This window comes from Heloderma suspectum, chromosome 2 (genome assembly GCF_057233095.1).
Source record: "Heloderma suspectum isolate Gila_16-S chromosome 2, 16-S_ref, whole genome shotgun sequence".
NCBI lineage: Eukaryota > Metazoa > Chordata > Lepidosauria > Squamata > Helodermatidae > Heloderma > Heloderma suspectum.
The window spans coordinates 101,741,384-101,765,604 of record NC_139459.1 but is presented as its reverse complement, the minus strand read 5'-3'; the positions used below and the strand labels follow the sequence as shown (position 1 = coordinate 101,765,604).

The following is a 24,221-nucleotide window of genomic DNA, read 5'->3' as shown; positions in this document are numbered from 1 at the left end:
GAACAGTAGGGAGGATTGTTAGTCCCATCTGCTCATCAGATAATTGGCACAGTCACCTTTGTGTTTGACAACTGTTTTGAGAGAGACTTGTTAATTGTCTGGCTTGTGTTGATTTAATAGTTTGGTACATGTACTGGTACACATTTGGGGAGAAAAGTCCACCAAGTACTATTCAGAACATACATCATGGTATTTATTTTAAAACCTGTTTAAGAACATGGTAATCTTCTGTTTCCATTGCTAATCTGTAATTTAGGAATATTTTTCTTTCACACATCTGTTCAGCTCAGTTCTACTGGGAAATATTGGTTACTGGCTACTAATTTTTGTTATTAGTAGCCCCTACCCCTTCTCTTAATGCCAGTGACATTTTTCAATGACATGAAAAAAAGAATATGGAGACATTCTAGGTCTCTGTAGAATATCTCTTTGTGAACTGAGAAGGGTTACTAATACGAATGTACAAAACAAGGACAAAGTTTATTACTATTCTTTAGAAGTCCAACGTGCATGTTTAATGCAAATAAGCTTATCCTCATGTAAATTGTCTTTTTGACAGATAAAAGATACATTTCTTCTCTTTACCACCCAATTTCCCCTCTGGAATGAATGGAGTAGTCATGTCTGGTAGACTCCACTGAGTATTATCAATTAGCTGATTTCTAACCTTTAAAGCTCTTTAGTATTTCCCTCATGGTTGGGTTTCTAAAATGACTCCTATGAATGAATATGAATGTATAATTATAATTTTATTATTCACTTATAAAGCACCTGAAATTTTCTAAGCACCGTGCAGAGATTAAAACCCAAGACAAACCTTGACTGCAGGCTCATGATCTACCAGGCACAATACCAAAAAAAGAGGTCAGAGTGTGTTTCTTTTCAGCTCTGTAGTCCCAGGGCAACTGGCAGTTGGAGCAGAGTTTCTTTCTGGCAGGGAGGCAAAACAAGCTCCCTACAGCCGCTCCTTCTCTGGCAGATGGATGGGGTCAGCTTGGTCTTCCTCTTGGCATGATGTACTTCCTGGGAAGCAGGAGGTGCAGCCTCTCAGTGACCCTTTATCCCCTAGTTTGTGCCAAGGGCAAGACAGGAGCATGCTTCCAGAGCAACTCACCAGTGACCACACTCTGACCTGGTTCACACAACATGGCAACCCATCGTGGATAACTAGTCACAGTTAGTTGTTATGTTGTTTGAACCTAGATTGCTTCCCACAGGGCGGCTTAGTTTTGGGCAACAAGCCACCCTGACAACCCATGGGTTGTTATAGGGGTTATTTAACCCATGATGGGTTGTTGTGTCATCTGAACCTGGGAGAGAAATTTTATTGTGGGTTACTTGGCAGTAACTGCTCTGAAAAGTGGGGAATAGCTGCAAAAAGTTGTGGGGGAGGCTAGATCTTCCCTGACTTGAGTAGCTGGAGACTCGATCTTCCCTGACTTGAGTAGCTGGAGACTCAGCTTAGTGTTGAATGGAATCAGATCACTGATAAGTGACCTGGTTCCACTTAAAAACTTAAAACCAAGAGGATTGCTTTGCTAAGTGGGCAATATTGTCCCTTCCTCTTTTTGGTGCACTTCCTTCTCCCAGTCTTTCCCCCTTTTTCCAACCTGTCACTGTCAATGGTGCACAAATTAACCTGTATGCAGTTTTGCCTTATCAATTTCCTTGCACTTTGTTCCTTTTGATAGCTGAAACATACAAGTGCATTGACAAGGCAAGGCTATACATATTGGACAACCGTAAGTTTGCACTTGCACATCTCGAAAGACCGACCTCCCCACAACAGTGATGGCCCCAGTTGCGCAAATTTCTGTTGCCATTTTTTTTAAAGCTGGGAAACAAAAAGGGGTCGTGATCAGAGCGGGGAGGAGAGGGGGACAGGATGGGCAGACAAGACGGGTTCTGCCATGAAGAACACTGGGATACTGGCTAGAGATCCAAGCGGGAAGGAGGGGAGAACAACCCACAGTGAACCCAATCATCCATTGGACACACTGTGAGTTGTTTCATAAACAACCCACACTGCGTACCTTATTCGCAGGGTGCGTTGGCATGTCATGTGAACCCACTCTGTGTGTGAAGTCTGTTAGATAATAATGAAACTACCACTGGATGTAGCTATCAGTTATTCAAATATATTTATATACTGTATGTTTGATTTTGATATTTGTCCTTTTTTGTTGTTAGAAATGAAAATAGACATGAGATGGCTCTAGAAATCCATTAATATGGTTGTAGAAATTCTTGTAGGAAAGTGTTAATGTCAGAACTGGCCCCACAATATGATTCACAGAACTATTTTTAGATGTGAGATGGTATGTGTTTTGGATTGAGTAACATTTTCAAGCATTAGAAAATATTCAAGTTTTTATATGCCAAGATGCGGTCTCCCCCTGAGCCCTTTATATTGGGTGACATCCATAGCAGTTTGGCTGTGTAGTACATAGAGAGTAGTATGCTATCTTGCCTGCGTGCCAGCGGAAGCCACAGTTAATGCAACAGGGAGTTGGCGCTTGGTAAAGGAACTGGAAACAAACGGAAATGCTCATTTCTGGGAAGGTGCAGGTTAGCAGAGCTCATAGAACAGAGATTGGCTGACCGTTCTTGATGAAGAAATGAGTGTTTCTGCTTGTTTCGGGTAATGCTTTATGAAGTGCTAACTCCCTGTTTTGCCAGCCATGGGTCCCACAACGGAAAGTGCGGGAGTGCAGCAGCAGCAAAGGATACTGCCCAGAAAAATTAGTCACATTATTAACTTTTGAGATTAACGATTTATAAAGTATCCCAAATTTCTGTACATTGATAAGTACACATACAAAATATGTTGCCTTGGCAAAACAGTCTGTTACCTTTCCTATTTTTTATGTTACCATAATATGCAGAGAGTTCATTTCTGACTCACTGTGACCCAGTTCAGACATCATAGGAAACCATGGTTTCCTGCTTTGTCATAGAGCCAAGGTGAGCCTTGGACTCTCTTGCTGCTACCTCCTTTCTTCTCTTTCGAACCCATGAGGAGGTGGTCAGAAGGTTTTGCTTCCAATTTTAAACAAACCACTGTGCCCTGGGACACCCAAACTTCTCTGAGCTTTTAAACACTAGTTAGTGAGAACAACTACCGTTTCCCAAGTTCAGACGTCTTGGGGAACTGTGGCTAATTTAAAACTGGGAGCAGGAGCTTTTGATCTCCTTGACTGGTACATGGAAAAGACGGGGAGGGAGGAATGCCTGAGCCTTGCCCAGCTCAGTCATGTAGTGGGGAATTTACAGCCATAAATTTGAAAATGAACTCTTTGGCATCCTTATCTACAAAGGCACCATTTGTTTTGTTCCCTCCCAAATGTTAACTAACTTATAGTTTTAAAGAATTTTGAAAGCAATCTTATTAGAAGCTCTTCATAATGGACCATGAATAGATTCCTAAGAGTATAGGACTTTTAGCTGCTGAACTATACTATATTGTTTTTGGTAAAATTATTTTTAAAAATTGCCACTGGAGGGCTCCCTCATTGTTCTATTATACTAAAGTGAAATTCTAAAAGAATATTGCACTTTAAATCATAAAGCTGGCCTTGTATGCCATTTAATCAAATTCCATGCTTGATGCAGGAAGCCCAGAATTAGCGCATCCCCAAAAGAGGGCTGTCTAGCCTCTGCTTGAAGATCTCCAATAACGGAGAGCCCACCAACCCTCTAGGTAATTAATGGGTTTCATTGTTGAACTACTTATTAGAAGTTTCTTCTGATCTGCAACTGAAAACTTCCCTTGTGTAATATAAGTTCATTAGAGAGCAATCCTAGATGCTGTCTGGGGTGCCCCTAGATGCTGTCTGGGGCGCCAAAGGAAGCTGTAGTCACTCCCCGTAGCAGAGCTATGAGCATGGACGAGGAGATCTGATTATGGATCTTCCCTCCCTACCACCATAGAAAACTTCTCTCACAAGGTCACAACTGCAACGGAGAAAAAGAGGCATGCTGGTGGGCAGGGAGGGGAGAGGAGATGCTGCGATATGCAATATCCTATGGGCTCTCCAGTCCCCTTCCCACCCACCAGGAGGCAAGTCAGCTAGATGGACCTAGAGGCCCATCTAGCTGCTTTTTGCATTTTAAGTGAAGGAATGGAGGCGAAATCACCTCCGTCTTCCTCTCACCCCGCCTGGCTCTTCCCAGCAGGGCATAGGATAGGTGGAGGGCTCTGAATCCATAGGATTGTGCCCTTAGACTCTGAGGCAGCAGATTGTCCTCTTCTGTATGAGACAGGCCACACTTTAGGTATTTGAAGAGTGCTGTCATGACTCCTCTCAAGTGAAGCATACCAAGTCCTTTAACCTTTCCTCATGTGACTAGTTTTTCCATAGGGCTAACGATCTTCGTTGCCCTCCTCTGAACTATTCTATTTTGTCTACATCCTTCTTAAAGTGCAGCAGTCAGAACTGGACACAGTATTCCAGATGAGGTGAAACTATTGCAGAATATTTCCTATGGCTTGGAAACTGTGATTCTTCTATTATGGAAGCCTAAAATTGCATTATTTATTTGATCAATTTATATAACGCTTGACTATATCTTAGAAGACATTTCAAAGTGGTTTACAACATAAACATTTAAAATACAACATATCAACTGTTAAACATTAAAAACAGAAAATACAAAACATCTCAGTTAAAATCATTTAAAAATAAAATATAAAATCCTCAGTGGAAAACATTTAAAATCAGAGAAAAACTGGGCAGCCCAGTCAGTCAGTCAGAAAAGGCTTGGATGAAAAGGTAGGTCTTTAACTGGCGCATCAAACATGCCATAGTTGGTGTCTTCAACATAGCAGGGGGAGGACATTCCACAAAGTGGGGGCCACCACAGAGAAAGGTCGCTTCCCAGTTGCCACCAGATGGCAATCTGCAAGTTGCAGTACCAACAAGACCTCCTCTGATGACCTTAGCAGGGAAGGTGATATGCCTGGTAACCTGGTCCACAGGTGTTCAGAGCTTTAGATGCCAGCACCAAAACCTTGAGTTTGGCTTGGTGACTAGTTGGCAGCCAGTGCAGTTGTTTCAACACTAGTGTAATGTGTGTGTGGCCAGAGGCCCCATTCAGCATCCTGGCTGATGCATTCTTGCACCAGCTGCAGCTTCCAGAGCAAGTACAAGGGTAGCCCCACAGAAAGTACATTGCAGTAATCTAAACATGAGGGTACCAGTGCGTGGACTACAGTGGGCAGGCTATCCCTGTCCAAGAAAGGGCATAATTGGCATATCAACCAAAGCTGGTAATAGGCACACCTGACCACTGTAGTCACTTTGGAGCACCCCCAAACTTATCTACCTGTTCTTTCTGAGGAAGTGCAACCTCATCTAGAAGAAGCAAACTCCCTAATTCCTATACCTGGGAACAACTCTCCCACAAAGTCTCCATCTTGTTGGAACTCAGTTTGTTGGCCCTCATCCAGCCCATCACTGCAACCAGGCACTTGTCCAGAACCTCTCCTCATTCAGGATACATCTCCAGATATGGTACTAAAAGCAGCATTCAAGTTAGCATGAAACTGAGCAGTTTTATCTTCAAAGTGCCTTGCACAACCATTATCCTCTTAAGGTCCTTGTCCTCAAAGGGAGTATTAGTGACTAGGTGGTAGTTGGTTTAAATCTCTGGATCGAGGGAGGGCTTTTTCAGGAGTGGACACACCACTCCATCACACAAAGACGAATTCACCACTCCCTGGACCCACCCGGTCAATGTACTCTTAAGATGGCAATTCATCTGACCTGAACTCATATAAAATAGTCATTTCCTGACTAACCTGTTATCAATCTCAAACTGCAAATCTGACCACTCAGCAGGTGTGCTACTTAGGCAAGGTTTCACATAGTTCCCTTTTTGGAAGGAGATGGAGGAAAAGCAAGTTGAGCAGTTCTGCTTTCTCTTTGTCGCCTTTTAACATGTCACTGCACTTACTGAGCAGCAGGTCTGCTATTTCCTTCCTCTTGCTTCAAACATACCCGAAAAACACCCTTTTGTTGCCCTTAGCATCCTTGCCAGCCTCAGCTTGTTCTAATGTTTAGCTTTTCTGATATGAATGATGTTGTCCCTACAAGTCTAGGCTGCTCAACTAAACTTATCCTTGGTGACCTGTCCTTCCTTCCATTTCTAATATGTGTCATTAAAAAAAGAAAATTCAGCTCACTATTAAGCTTTTTGTGCAGCTGCGTTGGCTTTTTAAGATGGCTCCCATTATTTTTCCTCATTGTAACTGTGATTGTGCCTTTAACTCCTTCCTCAGGAACTTCCACCCACCTTGGGCTCCTTTCCTTATTGTATATCTAACCATGGAATCCTGCCTAACATTTCTCTCAGTTTATTAAAATCAGGTTTCCTGAAATCCAAGGTATATGTTTGACTATGCTCACAGCTTTCCATAAGGTCATGAATTCTAACATTATATGGTCATCCCCCCCCCCCCCAGTTTCCCACTACTTTAATCTCACTGGTCAACTCTTCCATATTGGTTAAGATCAAGTCAAGGATAGCTGATCCCCTTGTTCCCTTGTCCACTTTTTGAAAGAGAAAATTGTCAGCAAGACATGTCAGGAATTTGTTCACAATTCCATGCTTAGCAGAGTTTGTCTTCTAGCACAGGGGTCCCCAGGCCGCGGACCAGTATCTGTCCATGGCCTGTTAGGGACAGGGCCGCAGTAGGGGTGTGGGAAACCCCCCTTACCTTGGGTCCACGGGGCAGGGGGGAGGCGATTCGTCCCTCCCCCCGCCCTGTTCTTTGCAGTAATAGCCTATTACCACAAAGAACAGGGACGCAAATGGTATATGCGGATGCCATTTGCGTCCCAGCGGCTGGAAGTCCTCCCCTGGCTGGAGCCGGCCAGCAGCTCCGCGGACTTGGAGTGGAGCCCGCCAGGGCCAGTGAGGATTCCGGGGGGGGGGGCAGATTGCCCCCCCCACAGACCCAAGGTAAGGGGGGCTCCCACACCCCTACTGCGGCCCAGTCCCATCCCCCCCCCAGTCCGTGGAAAAATTGTGTTCCACGGACCGGTCCCTGGTCCCAAAAAGGTTGGGGACTGCTGTTCTAGCAGTTATCAGAGTAGTTGAAATCCTGTATTGCTACTAATTTTTTGCTTTCCTGAAACATCTGTAATATGTTTTAAAAAGCATCATCCACATCCTCACCTTGGTTTGGCAGTCTGTAGTAGATGCTAACCTCAACATTGTTTTATTTCTTTTTCCATTTTTAAATGTTTCAGTAATTATTTAATGGATTTTTAAATTGCCTTCCAGGATGAATTTATTTTGACCCAAGTGCTCTCCACAGGGCTACCATGTTCACACTCTTGAACTTCTGTGCGGTGTACACATTTTTGACATACAAGGCTCTTGCCACTCCCTTTCTTTCACTTTATTTATTTATTTATTATATTTCTATACCGCCCAATAGCCAAAGCTCTCTGGGTGGTTTACAAAGATTAAAACATGTAAAAATATAATATACAGTTTTTTAAGCCAATTCCATAAAAAAACACATGAACAGAACAATATACAAGAACATATATCTAAAAAAACTTCAACAAGCAATCTCAAAGCAGACAACCATAACCATACACCATTCCAGGATCAGTTAAACTTATATGCTGCCAAATGCCTGGGAGAAGAGAAAGGTCCTTAACCTGGTGCTGAAAAGATAACAATGTTGGTGCCAGGTGGGCCTTGTCGGGGAGATCATTCCATAATTTGGGGGCCACCACCGAGAAGGCCCCCTCCCTTGTTGCCCACTTCCAAGCTTCCCTCAGAGTAGGCAGCTGGAGGAGGGCCTTAGATATTGAGTGTAGTGTATGGGTAGGTTCGTGTCAGGAGAGGCGCTGTGTCAGGTGTTGTGGTCCCAAGCCATGTTAAGGCTTTATAGGTTAAAACCAGGACCTTGAATCAGGCTCGGAAACATACAGGCAGCCAGTGCAGGCGGGCCAGAATCGGTCTTATATGTTCGGACCTTCTGGTGAAGGTCCTTATTCTTTTTGAACAAGTTATATCCTTCAGTTGCTACATTTCAGTCATGAGAGTTGTTCTACCAAGTCTCAGTTATAACTATCAAATCATATTTACCTTCCTGTACTTGGAGATCAAGCTCATCTTGTTTATTTCCTGTACTTTGTGTATTATTGTATAAACATCAAAAGCCATTGATATTCTGCTCTGATGATTCTTCTGCTATTTTATTTTTGGGCTTGCTAGGCACTCCCAAAAATCCCCCAGCTTCTCCTGCTTTTCCCAGGTCTCTGTAATTAGTGCTTACCTTCAGGCTGATGTCTTCATCCCCCACAGGATTTAGTTTAAAGCCCTCTTGATCAGGTTTGCCATACTTCCAGAAAACACATTTCCCCCAGACCTTGTGAGGTGCAGCCCATTTAAAATATGCAAAATTTATTGTGGCCTACACTGTGATCAATATATGTATGTATATATGTGTGTGTGTATGTGTATGTGTGTGTGTGTGTGTATATATATATATATACACACACACACACACACATACATACATACATACATACACGTGTTCAGGGAAGTCCTCAACATGCACAAGTAATCCAAAGAGAAAATAAACAAAAATGCAGTGTGGAGTGCTCCTGTCCAGCCAGACAAATGCAAAACCAGAGCAGCACCACTTGCAGACAAATAAGAGGAAAAAACTCTAGATGCTGGAAAATAGATTCATTTGTTTTCCATCGGGTAAGTTTCAGTTGGTATATCACAGATTCTGAAGACCTTGCACTGATACAGTTTTAACTGTGTTTACTTGAAATCAGTGATGTTTTCATAAAAGTAATATTGCCTTTTATTTTCATGACTTCTGTTTATTACAGCAACAGTTTTTCAAACTTGAAGAAAGGAAACGCATGCTTATGGAGAAATGTAAGGATTTAATGAGGAGAGCTAAGCAATCTTGTAACCTTGGTCCAAATCAAAACCTTCCAGAAGACTGCTGCCAAGTAAGCATCACAATGGAGGGATCATGTGCATGCACACACCACACACTGCCATTGCCCTTCAACCATGTCTCCAGGATGGTTTACGACAGAATATAATCAAAATTGTTATTAGTAGTAATACTTGTATACAAGTTAATATAATAAAATCTCTAAGCGATTTACATACAAAAATACTAAAGATCACCGTAAAAATATCCAATACAATACAACATGAAACAATTCAATTACAACAAGAAAGGTAAGATCAAAAAAGCAATAAAAAGAGACAGTAAAATGGAGCAGCATCATGATTATAAATTATAAACTAGGGAATCTTGTGTGAATAAGTACATTTTCTGGAGGCGTCTAAAACACCACATTTCTGCCTCCCGAACTGTATGGGGAAGCGTGTTGCAGAGGGTGGATACCACTACTGAGAGGGCCTGCTTTCGAGGTGTTACTTGGTGACATTCTGTCAGTCACAGAATCAAGGCCACTTCTGAAGAATTTAGGGGTTGTCTGGGTCTATATAGGGGAAGACGGTTCACAAGGTATTCCTGGTCCTGAGTGATTTAGGACTGTTATGTCAACAACAGAAGCTTGAACATGGCTCAGTAGCTAATAGGCAGCCATTGCGGTTCTTTTAAACCAAGTGTAGTGTGCACGTAGCTGAGTGCCCCACTTTGCTCCCTAGTTGCTGCATTCTGCACTAGCTGCAGCTTCTGAACCAGGTGCAAGGGCAGCCCCACACAAGAGTTTATTACAGTAATCTATTTGTGAGGTTACCAGTGTATGAACCACAGTGGCTAGGCTATCCTAACCTAGGAATGGGCATAGTTGTTGCACCAGCTGAAGTTGGTAGTGGGTGCTCTGAGCCACTGAGTTCACCTAGGCCTCCAGTGATAAAGATAGATCTAGGAGCACCCCCAGATTATGGATTTCTTCCTTCAAAGGGAGTGCAATCCCATCCAGAACAGATGAACAACCCAGTTCCCAGACATGGGAAGTGCCCACCTGTACAGTCTCTGTCTTATCAGGGTTCAGCTTTGGTTTATTTGCCCTCATCCAGCCCATAACTTCATCCAGGCACTGGTTCAGAACACGAATGGCCTCTCTAAACTCAGATGCTACAGAGAAATAGAGCTGGGTGTCATCAGCATGCTGATGGCACCTTGCCCCAAATCTCCTAATGAGTGCTCCCAATGGCTTCGTATAAATGTTAAACAATATTGCAAACAAAATACTGCCCTGTGGCAACCTCAGTTCAATTGACTAGGCCGAGGCATAGTCACCCAATGTTATTCTTTGGAACCGACCCCGTAAGAAAGAGCCGAACTGTGGTAAAATGTTGCACCCAATTCATGGAGGCAGTCTAGGAAGATACTGTGGTCACTGGTATCGAAAGCTGGTGAGAGATTGAGAAGAAGTAACAGGGTCACACTCCCCCTGCTCCTCTCCCAAAGAAGCTCGTCCATCAGGGAGACCAAGGCCAATTCGATCCTAAAATCAGACCTTAACCCAGACTGGAATGGGTCATGGTAATCAGTTTCATCCAAGAGTGCCTGCAGCTGAATCACCACCACTGTCTCCAGTACCTTGCTTAAGAATGGGGTATTTGTGATTGGACAATAGTTAGTATACAACTCTGGATCCAGGGAGGATTTTTTCAGGAATAGCTGCATCACTGCCTCCTTCAAGGCTGCAGGGACTACTCCATTGTGCAAAGATGCAGACATCACTCCCTGATCCATCCGATCAACCCTCTGTGGCTAGTCAGAAGCAGCTATGATGGGCAAGGGTTGGGAGAGCATGTGGTTAGTCGCACAAATGCAAGCATCTTGTCCACATTCTCAGGCTTCAAAAACTAAAACTGATCCTGCAGAACAGGACAAGACAATGCTTGAGATACCTCAACAGACAATATTAACAGTGGTGTTGAAGTCAGCATGAAGGAGAGGGACTTTGTCTTCAAAGTGTTTCACAAACAGTGAGCCTCTGAAGGCTCCAATATTGGATTCAAAATACAACATCCTCTAGAAATCATTAAAATATCCAGAATAAACCAGTAAAAAAGCAGTTGAACTTATAAGTCTGGGAGGATTAAATAAAATTCACCTGGCACAGTACAAATAACAATGCAGACTGGGCACCACCACCAAGAAAGCCCTCTCTCCTCTGCAGTCACTACCAACATCCCTCAGATGACAGTGGAGTCTGGAGGAATGCCTCGAGAGATGAACTCTGTGCACAGGCAGGTTCAGCTACCTGGGTCCCAAGCTGTCTAGGCCTTTAAAAGTCAACACCACCACTTTGAATTGCACTTGGAAATGGCTTGGAAGCCAGTGCAGCTATTTAGGCACTGACTAGTTGTGTTCACAGTTGCCAGTCCTGGTTAGCAGCCTAGCAGCTGTATTCTGAACTGCTGTTTTGAGCAGTCTTTAAAGGCGCCCAGCTCACCACACATTACATTAGGCAATGCTAGATGTTACCTGAGCATGGTTAACCCTGTCCAGGAAGGCTATGACTGCTGCACTAGCCTTAGCTGCTGAAAGGCATTTTGTGCCACAGAGGCCACTTGAGGGCCTCGTCCAGCATGTTACTGATTCCAGACATTGATTCAGCATTTCCACTGCCTCATCTGATTCAGCTATAAAAGAGAAATAGAGCTTGGTGTCATCAGGTCTCAGAAGACTCTCCCAGCCCTTCTCCTTTAGTATTCTTTCCAGCTACACTCAGGTCCTTTGCCCTTGTTGCCAGCAGAACCTCCAGTGGGTAGAATAGTTTTATGCATTAGTAAGTTAGCATTTTCTTGCTTCTTTTTTAGTTACTTGTATGATAGATGATGAGAAGGAGGTATCTCTCTGGTGTATAAGCCTTTTTCTGCCTTCTCCTGAGCTGTTTTTTTAAAGTGCTCACCACTAGAGCATGAGCATAGATTTTGGTCAAGGCTCTGTCCTGATCTAGTTCACCTTATTCCCTTCCCACTACTATGGAAATACTGGTAAAATATGGCAGACATAATTACGCGGGCCTATCCATCACGTTATGCACCCTATAAAAGAATTTCCCTTTACACATTGCAAAAAAACTGGCATAAATGCCCATTTATTTGTCTATTAGTCATGATCCTTTTGAATCAGCGTATTTTTTAAAGTTCCACATTATCTGTATCTGCAGCAGAGGTATATGAGCTTTCAGCAGGCAGATTAACTTCTGCTCAAGGGTATATTATGAGTAGTTACCACCAAGACAATAATAAAAAAGGAGGATTCCACTCACTATAGTGTTACATTGCCCTCTGGCAAGTGTGATGAGAAGAGTTCCAGCCTTCCTCTCCAGCTTGGAGCTGGCTAGAGGATGAGAGTCTGTGCTGTTGTGCTATGCTTGGAAATGCAGCACAACTATGGGCGAGATCCCCATCTCTTCTCCTGCTCCAAGCCAGAGAGAAAAGTTGGGGTTGCCATTTTGGTCCTGGCTGCCAAGGCTCTTGGAGCACCTCAGGAAGCCAGCACTAAATCAATACCTTGGTCTCCTCCCCTGCTCAGAAGTGGACAAGGGAAGTCTGTTCTGGTCGTTTTCCTTTTCTGCCACCCTCTGCTTCTGAAGGGTGACCTGACTCAAGTGAGGGAGCTTGAGAGACAGGGCAGTGACTATTAATGGGTACAGCAAACATACATGGAATTAGAAGAGATTGTCTCTCATTTTCCCTTCCCAGCTCCTCTTCAAAACCCTCTTTGGTTTTGTCTCCTTTCAGGTACCAAAAGATACAAATATATCAAGCTTTGTACAATATAATAATAACCTGGTTTCATAAATGGGTATAACTGAATTGTGGTGTTTGTGGACCCAGCAGGCAGGGAGGGAAAGATTGTCCCTGGGGAGGCAGGGGGTGGGTCTTGGGTGTGATATTACACTGAGCTTTAGAGAAGCTTAGAGCACCTTCAAGGTTCAGCACAGCTGTGAAGCCAAGCCCCCACTGTCCTCCTGATTTCCAGGCTACTGGGCGTCCCTGTAACACTGAGCCTCAGAGGCTTAACAGCAAGACCTCTCTCTGTTTTCCAAGGCTCACTGTGAGGTGTGGGAGGTTCCAGTGAAGGGCAGGGGCTCTTGTAGTAGTAGTAATACACTCCCCAGAGGTGAGTTGCAAAGCATATCTGTGGATCCTTGGAGATTCTGACTAGGAAAGCAAGGTCAAGGCCTGCTTGAGCTAAAAGCAGAAAAGCTTTGGCAATGTCGTTGGCATCTTCTATTACAGAAATTTGATACAAAGGTCCTTTTCTTTAAGGCATTCCGAGCTCTTCCAAATACACTGGATGAAATTGACGCTTTACTGAAAGAGGAGAAATCAAGAGCTTCCTGCTTCACAGGTCTCAGCGCTTCAGTATGTACTCCCAGTATATGACTCCCACACTGTACTAGGTTGTTTGGTAATAATAACAATAAGCCAAGCAGCAGGAACAATGTGTCGCAAATGGCAGTTTCTGAATCTATTAGAATTCTAAATAGTTTTTTTCCCCTCAAGAACCAGTGTGTTCTATGCTGCTTCTGTTCTTTAAAAAAAAAAAAAAGGAAGAAAACAAGCGGGGGTGGGGGGAATTAGCTCTGGATTGTGCTACACTTGATAGTGGCAGACTTGCTTGTGTAATACCAGGTCTACCCTAATCCTCTATAAATTGAGAGCTAAACTACACGGTATGTTAAATACGTAGCATGCAGCTTACCCTCTCTCTTTTTTTTACTTACAAGTAAGCATATGGGCCCCTGATCTGGATCAGGAGCACCACATTTGGATAGGGGAAGTTTAGACCTTCTCCCAGTTGCTTGTTCCTAAATCCCCCCCACAAGAGAGAATGCCTCCATCAGTGTTATTGGAGGCTTTTTCTCTTGGGGAGAATTTAGGAAAACAAGAGACTGGGAGGCAAGTGTTTACATTTCCCCTGCAGCTCATGTGGTAGTCCTGATCCAGAATGCCCCCTCCCGTGCACTTGTAAGTAAAGAGAGAGAGAGTGTAAGCTGCACGCTACATACTGACTGTGTCAAGTAGTATAGCCCTGAACTACGTCTTTGCAGCCCTTCTCTCTAGTCCCTTTACTCACTGCCAGGCTCCCTTCCAGAATTGGAGAGATAAAGGAGGCACTGGTGATGTACTGTGGAGGGGTAGGGGAAGAGTATTCAGCCCTCCACCCACATGCCCTTTTAGCTCTTAAAATCAAGTCCAACCGATATACCCATTTTATATTTGATTAGGAAAGATCCCATTTTAAACAACCATGTCAGCCATTATCACATGTTGCTTGAGTTTCTGTCTGCAATGGTGCCTTGGGTTCTCTGCACTTGAGCTGAAATATATTTTGTATTATGAATATGGGATACGTACACAACTGTGTTTCACGTACTTTTTGTATGTGAACAAGTAATAGGCACTGAGGCATTTTTACTTGAGCTTTGTATGGTAAAGTGTCTATATTGCCCATTTAGAAGAGAATGCGTTTTAAAAAGACTAACTTCTTCCTGCCAGGTTGTTGAAGAATATAATAAAGGGACGGAAGAAATAGAACAGATGACACTGGAGCTGGAGGAAAAGAAAAAAGAGCTGGACAGCTATAGGCAAAATATTTCACAGGTATAACATTTATTGGTGGTTATTGCTGTTATTCCCACTGGTAAGGTTTTCCTGAAATAAGTATCTATTAATGCACTGTACTGTAGGAGAAAGCATAAATAGCTGTTGGCTTTATAATAAACAAACTATAATAAAAGATATAATAAAACAAACTATCATAAAACATACGCACTTCCTGCGAGTGCTTGTGAATGGCAAGTCATAGAGGCAGTGCACACCTGCAGGAATACCAAGAGCTGTGTACATACAGCCACCACCAGGGACAACCAGCTAGAATGCAGGATCCATGTCCTTCCCCCAACACTGTCCCAGCACTCATCCATGCTTGATATTCTGGGGATTAGGAGATGGTAGCGGTGGATATCCCTGACAACCTGGTACCACTAAGCAGCAAACCTGAGCAGGATGGACTCATGCACATCGCCAAGTGACGAATGGAGGTGGGGTTGGTGGGAGCATACAGTGTGGGTGCTTCACCTGCACAGCAGCTTCCAGAAATCAATGCAACTTGAAGATATCAGTTCATGCTCATGAAGGCTGTCAGGATCCAGTGCACAGATGTAGTATCAACACAACACAGCCTGCTGTTCTTGTTTAGTATGTGGTGATGGCAACTGGCACTTGAGTCTGCCCTCTTCTCTTCCTCATACCCCCCCTCCCCAGCCTTGGGTCACAACTGGTGCACCAGTTTATGGTGATTAGGAGCACTATTAATGGGTTGGATCCACACAAAGTTGTGCTTAGAGTAGACTGATTGGAATCAGTGAGGCAATGACTAACCTGCATCCCATTGATTTCAATGAATCTACTCTAAGCATGACTACGTCTGGCTCCAGCCCAACATATTTCAGACATCAGTGTAATGATTACTATAGTACCAGTGATGGGATCCTCTGCTGTAAATTCACTCCTATTAACACGAGTCTTTTCATTTTTAGGTCAAGGAAATGTGGCTATACCCTTTGAAACAGCTGGTTGACCAAATAAATGAGAAGTTCAGTAGCTTTTTTAGCTCTATGCAGTGTGCTGGGGAAGTGGATCTTCATATAGAAAATGAGGTATGGTTATCAGGAATAGGTATTGTTTAACACCGAGAGGAAATCTCTCCTCTGGATGGAGAGAAAGACACACACACACACACACACACACACACACACAGATTTTAACACCTCAATTAATGAATAAGGAATGACATGCTTTCTGATATTGCCACTTGAGAAACAGTTATTGAAAGGTAATAGCTTTCTTTCTTTTCAGGATGGAATTAACAATAATGTTCTCAATTGAACACTGGCAACCAATTCTATAAATAGGTTTTATATGACGCAGCATAAAAACTGGTTTCAGTTGCAGCACCTAAACACTCAATATATGTACAAACCAGTTCCCAAGACTCTGGTATCAGACTAAGAAATGGCACTGAGTGCGATGCAAAGAGCAGGGCTGTGCAAAGACAGTCTGGCTTGATTCTCAGTAGCTCCACTGAGTTCTAAACATGTGCAGCCTGCAATTCTGTGCATGCTTACTTAGGACTAAGACGCAGTGGACACAATAGGGCTTACTTCTGCTTAGGAGTGCATTGGCAAAGTAGGACACAGTTGAGAGGACAGAAAGTCTGACCATCAACCCACAAAAATAGGGATCAGTAGGGGGAGGTTTGCCCTCAGTGGTGCCCATGAATGTACCCCCTTTCTCACATATTCATGAATGGCTGCCATTCACTCCAGTGGGGATAAATTAGGTGCTGCACTTTGCAATGACCCTAAAGCCTACCTTCTATCCTGGACACTTGGTGGCCCAGGCCCCACTAATAGGAATCCTTCAGGGAAATCCCTCATTGCACATAGAATACATTATGCATCCACACACATACTTACACACGGACAGAGGAAGCCTTGAACTATGTTGACCCTCTGTCCTCTACTTTCCATCTTTTACTGGGTCTTTTGCTTGTCAACTATTGTGTGGCTATGGGACAAAGTTCCCTACTTGCCCTGACAAATTCTCTGAATTACTAAAGAAAAGTGGTATGGGATTATGCTGCTGATCAAAGCCCCAGGGGCTCAAAATGGCCTCAAAAATATTTTCCCTCTATTCCCTCCCAGCTTTTGTAAAGCCTGTTGCATGTCAGTGTAGTCCCTTGGACTCCAGGGGCCACTGTGCTGAGCTTGAGTTCTGATATTGGTACGAGGGTGCCTCTATTTTCTGTGAACTTCAGTGCTTGTGAAAACAATTGGGATTGTGCCGTTCGATGTGAGGTTGAAATCCTTATACTGTGAGGTGGGGTTCTTCCACAAGAACCAGAACTATCTGCCAAAAAGTTTCTCTTCTTCAAAAAGGTTGCTCAGGGGAATTACTCAACTACAAAACATTTGGCAAATCTATTGGCTACTGTCCATTGTTTGGGAAACACGTTCCCATTTTCCCAAGTACATTTTGAAGTACTTCTTAAAACCCAGAAATGTATTCAATAAAGGCTTATATTTAAGCCTCCTTACTGCCGTGGCTGTGTATGCTAATATGCAGTGATCTTATGCAGGGTATTTGAAGAGACTAAAAAATAAAACAAAATAAAAATAGTCCAATTCTCAGAATTCTGCACTGGTGCAAATCCAGTTCAAATGACAGGTGAGGTTGGTGGATAGTTGTAACAGGGCCTTTTGTGTAGCAGTACTTTGGTTGTGGAACTCCCTTCCCAGGGAATTTAGCCTAGCCTCCTCCTTTAGGTGGCTGTTGAAGATGATACTGTTCTGCTCTTGATACCGGTCTTGGTTTTTTATTAATCCCCGGTTTTAAAAATCTTTTATTTTTTATATTCTTATGTATTCTTTTTATTGTACATTGCCTTGAGCACTTGCTGAGTGGAGGGGCGATCCCAAAATATTATAAACAAATACATTCTAAATAATTCTGCTGCCAGCAGCAGAGGAAAATTGCACATGGGGTTTATCCATAGAATTTGGTGATCTGCAATGCAAGCCTTTGAAACTATTTATGCCACCTTTAATTAGTGAATGAGGAAGAAAAATGCCTCCTGTGTTTAAGAAGAGCAGATGGACAGTTGTAGTTTTACAATTGGCTTTGTGCACAGTTAGCTTTACACAAGTTGAATAAAAGAAGCTTATTGCTTGTTAATTAAACTTATATAATTCATTATTATATCTGCATGAGTCTATATGTTCATAAAACCATGTCTTCTCAAGAAAAAAAACATTTTGTGGTTCAGCCGACTCAGACAATAGTTTTCAATGATTTCAGTGGCATTCAAGACAACCTACAGAATAGCCTTACAGCCTGCTCAGAAGTGCCTAGTGTGATACCTGGCCTAGATGTTAAGGCAGGCTAATCATCCTTTTTCCTTGCTGAGTCACATTCTCCAACAGGTGAGGAGGGACCCAGCAATGGTGTCAGCCATCCTCCTCCCATCCGGTTGCCCCAGCAGAAGGAGAGCAGAGGATGGCAGGCACCAACCGAGGGGGAGAGAATGAGTATGGCAATAACTCTTCTGAAATTATCTAGGGATCCCTTTTTCATTAACTGGAAGGTCTTTAAGTGATCAGTTTGATTAAACATTTGAACCATAAATAAAAAGTATGAGTTTTATTATTGTCATGAATGTTTTGACTACATTTGTATGTTGCTGTTCCTCTGAGGAGTTTAGGGGTGGGGAACTTTTGAGGGGAAAGCTGGCACACATGAAACCTCTCCCAACTGAGGCACCACTTGAAGGAGCGCTCCTCCACCCTGTGCCTTGGTCAAGGTGGCTTTGCCTGCCCATGCCTTACCCCACTCGAGAGGATATGGGGCAAGCAAAGCACGAAGCTTATCAGCCCTCTTCCCAATTAGGAGGCCAAGCGGTGTACTATATAAGGGAAATCCCCCTGTTATCTTCAGTAGCAATAGGGATTCCTTTCCCTGCTATCTCCCCAAGGCTCCACCCAAGGTGGGGGCTTGGGGAAGAGCCCAGGGAGGGAGTCCAGTCCTCTTGGGACTGATGAACCTTGCCACAAGTTCCCCATTTCTGAGTTTAAGGTAGCTCACAACAGCACTGTGAGGTAGGTTTGCTTCATGGCTGAGTGAGGATTTGGACACGGTTCTCTAGCCACTCCACTGCATTGACTTATTTGAAGCTTAACTATAGTTTGTGATGTCTAAATGGATGAGCCACGGTTCAAAGTTAGTTTGCAAATCATGGTTTGTGTGCTAACCCTGGTTTGGTGTGATGTCTGAATGGTGATTATTTCTCTGCTTCCAGAGACTGTTGTACCATGGAGATAGGAATAAATATATGGAGCTCAGTGCCAAGTCGATGGAAAATGAAAGCACACATAAGCAGCTCTAAATCATGGCTTGCCTGTTCTATGTTTGGAAGTTCAAAACATGGTTTGGGTTCTAAACTATGGCTAGTGCAAACCTTGGTTTGATGTAATGTCTGAATTCAACCATTGGGGGTTTCTCTCTTTCATGTATTGTCAGTGACAATGTGCCAACTTGCAGAACTCTTAACAGTGCTGTCCTTTTTTGACAGGAAGAATATGACAAGTATGGGATTCGGATTAGAGTCAAATTCCGCAACAGCGCCCAACTTCATGAATTGACTCCACACCATCAGAGTGGAGGGGAGAGAAGCGTTTCAACTATGTTGTACCTAATGGCTTTGCAGGAACTCAACAGATGCCCCTTCAGAGTAGTGGATGAAATAAATCAGGTATATTTGCTCCATATGAAAGAGATACTTCCTCAAGTGTATACAGTAGCGGGAGAGAAAATGTTAATGCATTTATTTCTTTTAAAGGGGATGGACCCAGTTAATGAAAGGAGAGTCTTTGATGTGGTGGTAAAAACTGCCTGCAAAGAGAGCACTTCTCAGTACTTCTTTATTACACCAAAGGTGAGTGACTAAAAACTGTCTTATGTGCATGTGGATTTATTTGTTTAGAGAATAAATAATACTGATGGAGACCTAAACAGGAAGGTTGCCCATAATATATAAAACCTGCCTTTAAATGGTCACACCAGTGGTGTCGCGGAGGGGGAATGCAGCTGAGCACAGCTCCAGGACTTTTTAATTTTTTTTTTAGAGCAGGAGCGATAACTTCAGTTGCCAGAATGCCAGGATAATTGAGGGACCCTTCCTTGCTTTGAGATGAGGAGATAACAAGGCTTTCAAGGATTACTATTGTTTTTGACAGATAGCACAGAAAAAGTGAGGGGAGTAATCAAGCAGAGGCTGGCTATTCTTCCCTTACTTTGATGAGGTTCCTACTTCACACTAGCACTTTAAATGACAACACTTCATTGAAGATAATTTGCATGATTAAAAGCTAAAGGATGTATTTCATCTGGCTGAAGATCTTTTGTTAAAGCTCAGTGTGTTTTACAAGTTAAACTTGTGCAGAGGTAGGCACTGAGTTCAAGAAGCACCATTGAATTCAATGGTGCTTACTCATAGGTAATGATGAACAGAATTGCAGTCATCCCTATAAACTTAATTGTGAGATTTTATTACTGGTTTGTTTTCAGATGTCTACACTTTATGATGGAATTTTTAACCAGCTCCTTTGAATATAAATAACTGAACTCTCTCTATCCTCTGGAGGCATGTGCCTTGACTGTGGATTCTTCTTTGGCACATGGCCATGCGGGCTGTCACAATGAGCTCCTGCACATCCACATTTTCCACTACCTCTCTGGGTTATGCTAGCCACCTGTTAGCTTCCAGGTTCAATTAAAGATGTACATATTAACCTATAAAACACTTTGAGCTATATCAACCAACATTGTGCAAGTGGCTTTCATTCATGCAACAGGACTTTCTCTTGCTCTTCTGCAGCCTCCTGCACCCCCCCATCTGCCCTGGAACAGATGTGGGGGGGCACTGAAGGGGAAGAGAAAAACATGTGGTTTCTGTTCCGCCGGCAGCCAGCCAGCATTGGATACAATGCTTTGTGCTTGGGACTGACAAATCTAAGGCTGTGTCCAACCTACATGAAAAGAGCTTCCCATCTCTTTTCTTAGGTCACATTAATGAGATCCTGATGCTGGGACTTTTTCAATTGTGGCCAGGGCTCCATTGAATCTCCTGAGAGACTCCCCAACCCTGCAAATGTTTTTTAAAAAGGCTAAACATATTTTTACTGAGGGAAGCATTTAGTGATACTGGGTCTGGATCCAAAGGTTCCCTTCCTCAGGTGGAAGGAGTTCTCTTGTGGAAGGACTCCTTCCGCTGACATAAAGAATATTTTTGGATCTGTTGAGAAAACATTCTCATGTTTTGAAGATTGAAGACTTAAAGGATAAACATGTAATTTACATGGCTAGTTATTTGTAAATGGTTTCCATATCCTATTTTTAAATAATTCCTAAACACATTTGAACAACCGGTGCAATCCAGCACTTTTAATGATTTCAGTGCAAGAGTTAAGCATACGCTTTATCTCTTCCATTGAAATCAGTGGGACTTTGTCTAGATCATACCTGCATTGTGTTATTCTAGGGTACTCCTGGCATCTTTGGAGAGTGCTTACCTGAATGACAGTTGGGCCCAGCGTCAGCACACGACACAATTAGGCAGATGCCAGGGGGGCTGTCCTTGAGTCCTGGGGCAGGGCCCCACTGGTGGTTCTGGCCTCCCCTTTTAAAAAGACACTTTTCCGTTTTTTAAAATCACCTGGCACTATAAAGAGAAGCTCTGGGCACAAGGCAGCTGTAGCTGCCTTAACATCCTTGTTCTCACTGCCTCTGAACCCACCCCTGATCCCTGGGGGTGGGGGCACAAGGCACTGGGAATAAGGAAGTTAGGAGCAGCTTTGACTGCCTCATACCAAGGATGTCTCTTTACATATTATTAGGCAAAGCAGCTTCATCCTTGTTTCCAGTGTCTCGGGGGCAGGGCCCAAAGAAATTGGGAGTAAGGAAGATGATTGCGGTGGCAGTGGCTGTAGCTGCCTTGCCCAGCACTGTAAAGAGAAGCAGTAGGCGCAAGGCAGCCGTATCCATGCCCAAGGTCCTTATTCTCAATTTCTCTAGGCCCGCCTCCAATGCAAATGGAAAATCACATAATTTATTAAGAGTTATCCCAAATGTCCCTGTTTTCTTTTTTCAAAGACTTTAAAAAAATCTATTAACATTGCCTGCCTTTTTGTGTTTGCTCTTTATTTGTTGTCCTTTGTTTTTCTTGCCTGTGTATGCACTTTTTAAAATTTTTCTGCCTGTACTTATATAATATTGGATCCTGCAAACATGCTAGTGGCAAAATTCTCTTGGGTGGCAACTGTTAATATCCTTGATGTGGTGATGTTTATGTAGTCGATGTGATACTGAAGAGTGCATTAGAACTTAATAACGGAAAACAGGTTTGCCCCTAATCATAATTTATACTGCATGTGTTGTCTTGCCCACCTGGCAAAATTGCTGGGCTTTGCTGAACCAAAAAGGAGATGGTGGAATACCAATATGTTCCTGAGAAATAGAATATAGCTGCTGTGAGAAGCAGTGATATATATTAACTAATAAGTACGTGAACTGTTTTTGATGGAGCTTTTTTCTTTTATTTGTTAACAGCTCTTGCAGAACCTAACTTATGCAGAAAAAATGACAATATTGTTGGTCTACAATGGATCTTATATGCTAGAATCGAGCAAGTGGGACTTAAAGGCTTTCCTTAGGAGACGGCGGCGATTTCAGCCTTGATTAATCAGTAAATAACTTCTGATGCCTTTTGTTACCTAGAAGAAAACTAGTTGGGGAAGGCTGAAGAACTAGATTTCTTCATTTAAAAGCACAGCTCTTGAAGTGGCCATCAATGGCCTATGTTTTATGTGACTATAGTGTGTACTTCACTTTTTTATGGTCATTTTCCTTGGGAGGACTGCAAGCACCAAATTTTTTTTGAAGAGATCGAAAGAACTTTTTCATATCAGTGATCAATTGTCTTTGGTGGTGAATTGGGAAAAGAAGCATGCTCGTAACCTTTCACAGCTTTGGCGCTTTGATGTCTTTAAATCCTTTTTATATGTCTTGTAAATGTTCTGATTTAGTTTTTGGTCTTATTGGTGAACTGGTAAAGATTTTACCAAATCTGTTCAGCAGGAAAGTTTAACAGTTGTCACTGTCCATGGTTGTGAACTCAAAAGAGAGTATACATGCTGTTTAAAGTTCTGATGTGTGTAATTAATATGGGATGGTGGACTATAAAAAAGTACCCTCCCCAATTGCTGCTATAGTACCATCTTAATTTAACTGTGATCTAGAAGATAGTTTCAGACACTTGCCAAATACATAAAATATGCAATATCTTTTTATCTTGCTCTCAGAAAAAACTAATTGCTTGACTGGTATTTGTTCATTTTATATAATGTACCATTCTTATAAGTTTGGACATGTTTAAATTTTATCCCATGTGCTTTTTTATTTAGGAAAAAGATGACTCTTCTGTGCACAAAAATCCAAGCAAACATTTTTGTATAATAAATTTATATTGGAAATTATTTAATTTTATCTTCAGTTCTTAAAGTATTGTCCATGATCAGAACAGGAAACTGACTCAATTTTTAGATTCTTCCAATATGAGAAAAATGCAAACAAACCTCAAATAATAAATGAGATGAGGAACTTGTTCAGCTGTAAGTCTCTGGGATTGTTTTGGTCCACAGATTTACTCATACATGAATTTTGTCAAGGTCATGTATATACAAAGCTTGTCTGCCAAAGAGAAGACAATGGAGGGGTGGAAAAAGTTTGTAATTCCCAGAACAATAATTTAAGCTGCAGTTGAAAAGGTGAGGGACTTATGAACCCCCATTGGATACAATAATACTTACTTCTGAGCAAACATAAGATTTTTTTAAACTTGAAAATGTAATACAAGAATGCAATACATGAATAGAGTTGCGTTGCATATGTGTGTTCTAATGTAAAAAGTTATTTGGGTCAGTTGATGGTTAATCATGTGTCTTTTCTTGCTTTCATATATATACAAGAGCTCTTCTGAAAAAGTAATGCTTTAAGGGTGCAATCCTATACATGTTTAGACAGAAAAAAGTCCTACTACTCCCAGCATTTCCCAGCCAGTCAGGATTTTTTCTGGCAAACATGCATAGGATTGCACCTGTATTTGTTAAGGACACAGCCATCTTAGATATTGAACTACAAGATCAGGCTATACAAGGTGCATTTCTTTTTCTCATTTAAACCACTGTCTTGTATTTATGTAGTACTTTTTTCTGTCTAAACATGCATGTGATTTTGCCCTAAGTCTCTAATGTATGGACAGCAAAGCTCAAATCTGAGGTTCCAATAGCAAAGGGGGACACGACTGTAAAACAGTCTTGTCCATCAGAAAATCTAAAGCTAGAGACATCTTGGAGAATTATTTCAACCTCTCAAGATTAGAGGGGTGGGGACAGGTCAAGGGGTGGGGGAGGGGTGGGCAGGTTGCTGTTGTACCTCAATTTGCTGAATATGTCCAAATTGTCCAAAGCATAGTGGGCATGTTGTGGAAAAGGAAATTCTTACTGTGAATTTCTGTTTCCCTGACACTCAGAGGGCATTCCAATATTCTTATCCTTAGGGATTAACCCCTCCTTTTCTGTCAGTAGGCAGGGCCAACATCTTGCAAGTCTCCTCCA

The 24,221-nt window shown here is 42.5% G+C and overlaps 1 protein-coding gene across 6 annotated transcripts in view; it reads left to right on the top strand.

The window, feature by feature from the left end:
* Window positions 1-23,081, top strand: part of SMC5 (structural maintenance of chromosomes 5) — a 64,815-nt gene extending 41,734 nt beyond the window's left edge. For 5 of the 6 annotated variants that reach the window (XM_084834333.1, XM_084834334.1, XM_084834330.1 and 2 more), the window contains 7 exons: window positions 8,865-8,990; window positions 13,255-13,350; window positions 14,488-14,592; window positions 15,531-15,650; window positions 19,121-19,300; window positions 19,388-19,483; window positions 22,156-23,081. In XM_084834333.1, coding sequence (XP_084690459.1) covers window positions 8,865-8,990; window positions 13,255-13,350; window positions 14,488-14,592; window positions 15,531-15,650; window positions 19,121-19,300; window positions 19,388-19,483; window positions 22,156-22,284 — 852 coding nt within the window. In that variant the 3' untranslated portion in view covers window positions 22,285-23,081. Of the gene's footprint in view, window positions 1-8,864; window positions 8,991-13,254; window positions 13,351-14,487; window positions 14,593-15,530; window positions 15,651-19,120; window positions 19,301-19,387; window positions 19,484-20,115; window positions 20,235-22,155 lie in introns of those variants that run through there. The other variant, XM_084834329.1, reaches the window with a different exon arrangement.
* The last annotated feature ends 1,140 nt before the right edge of the window (window positions 23,082-24,221 follow it).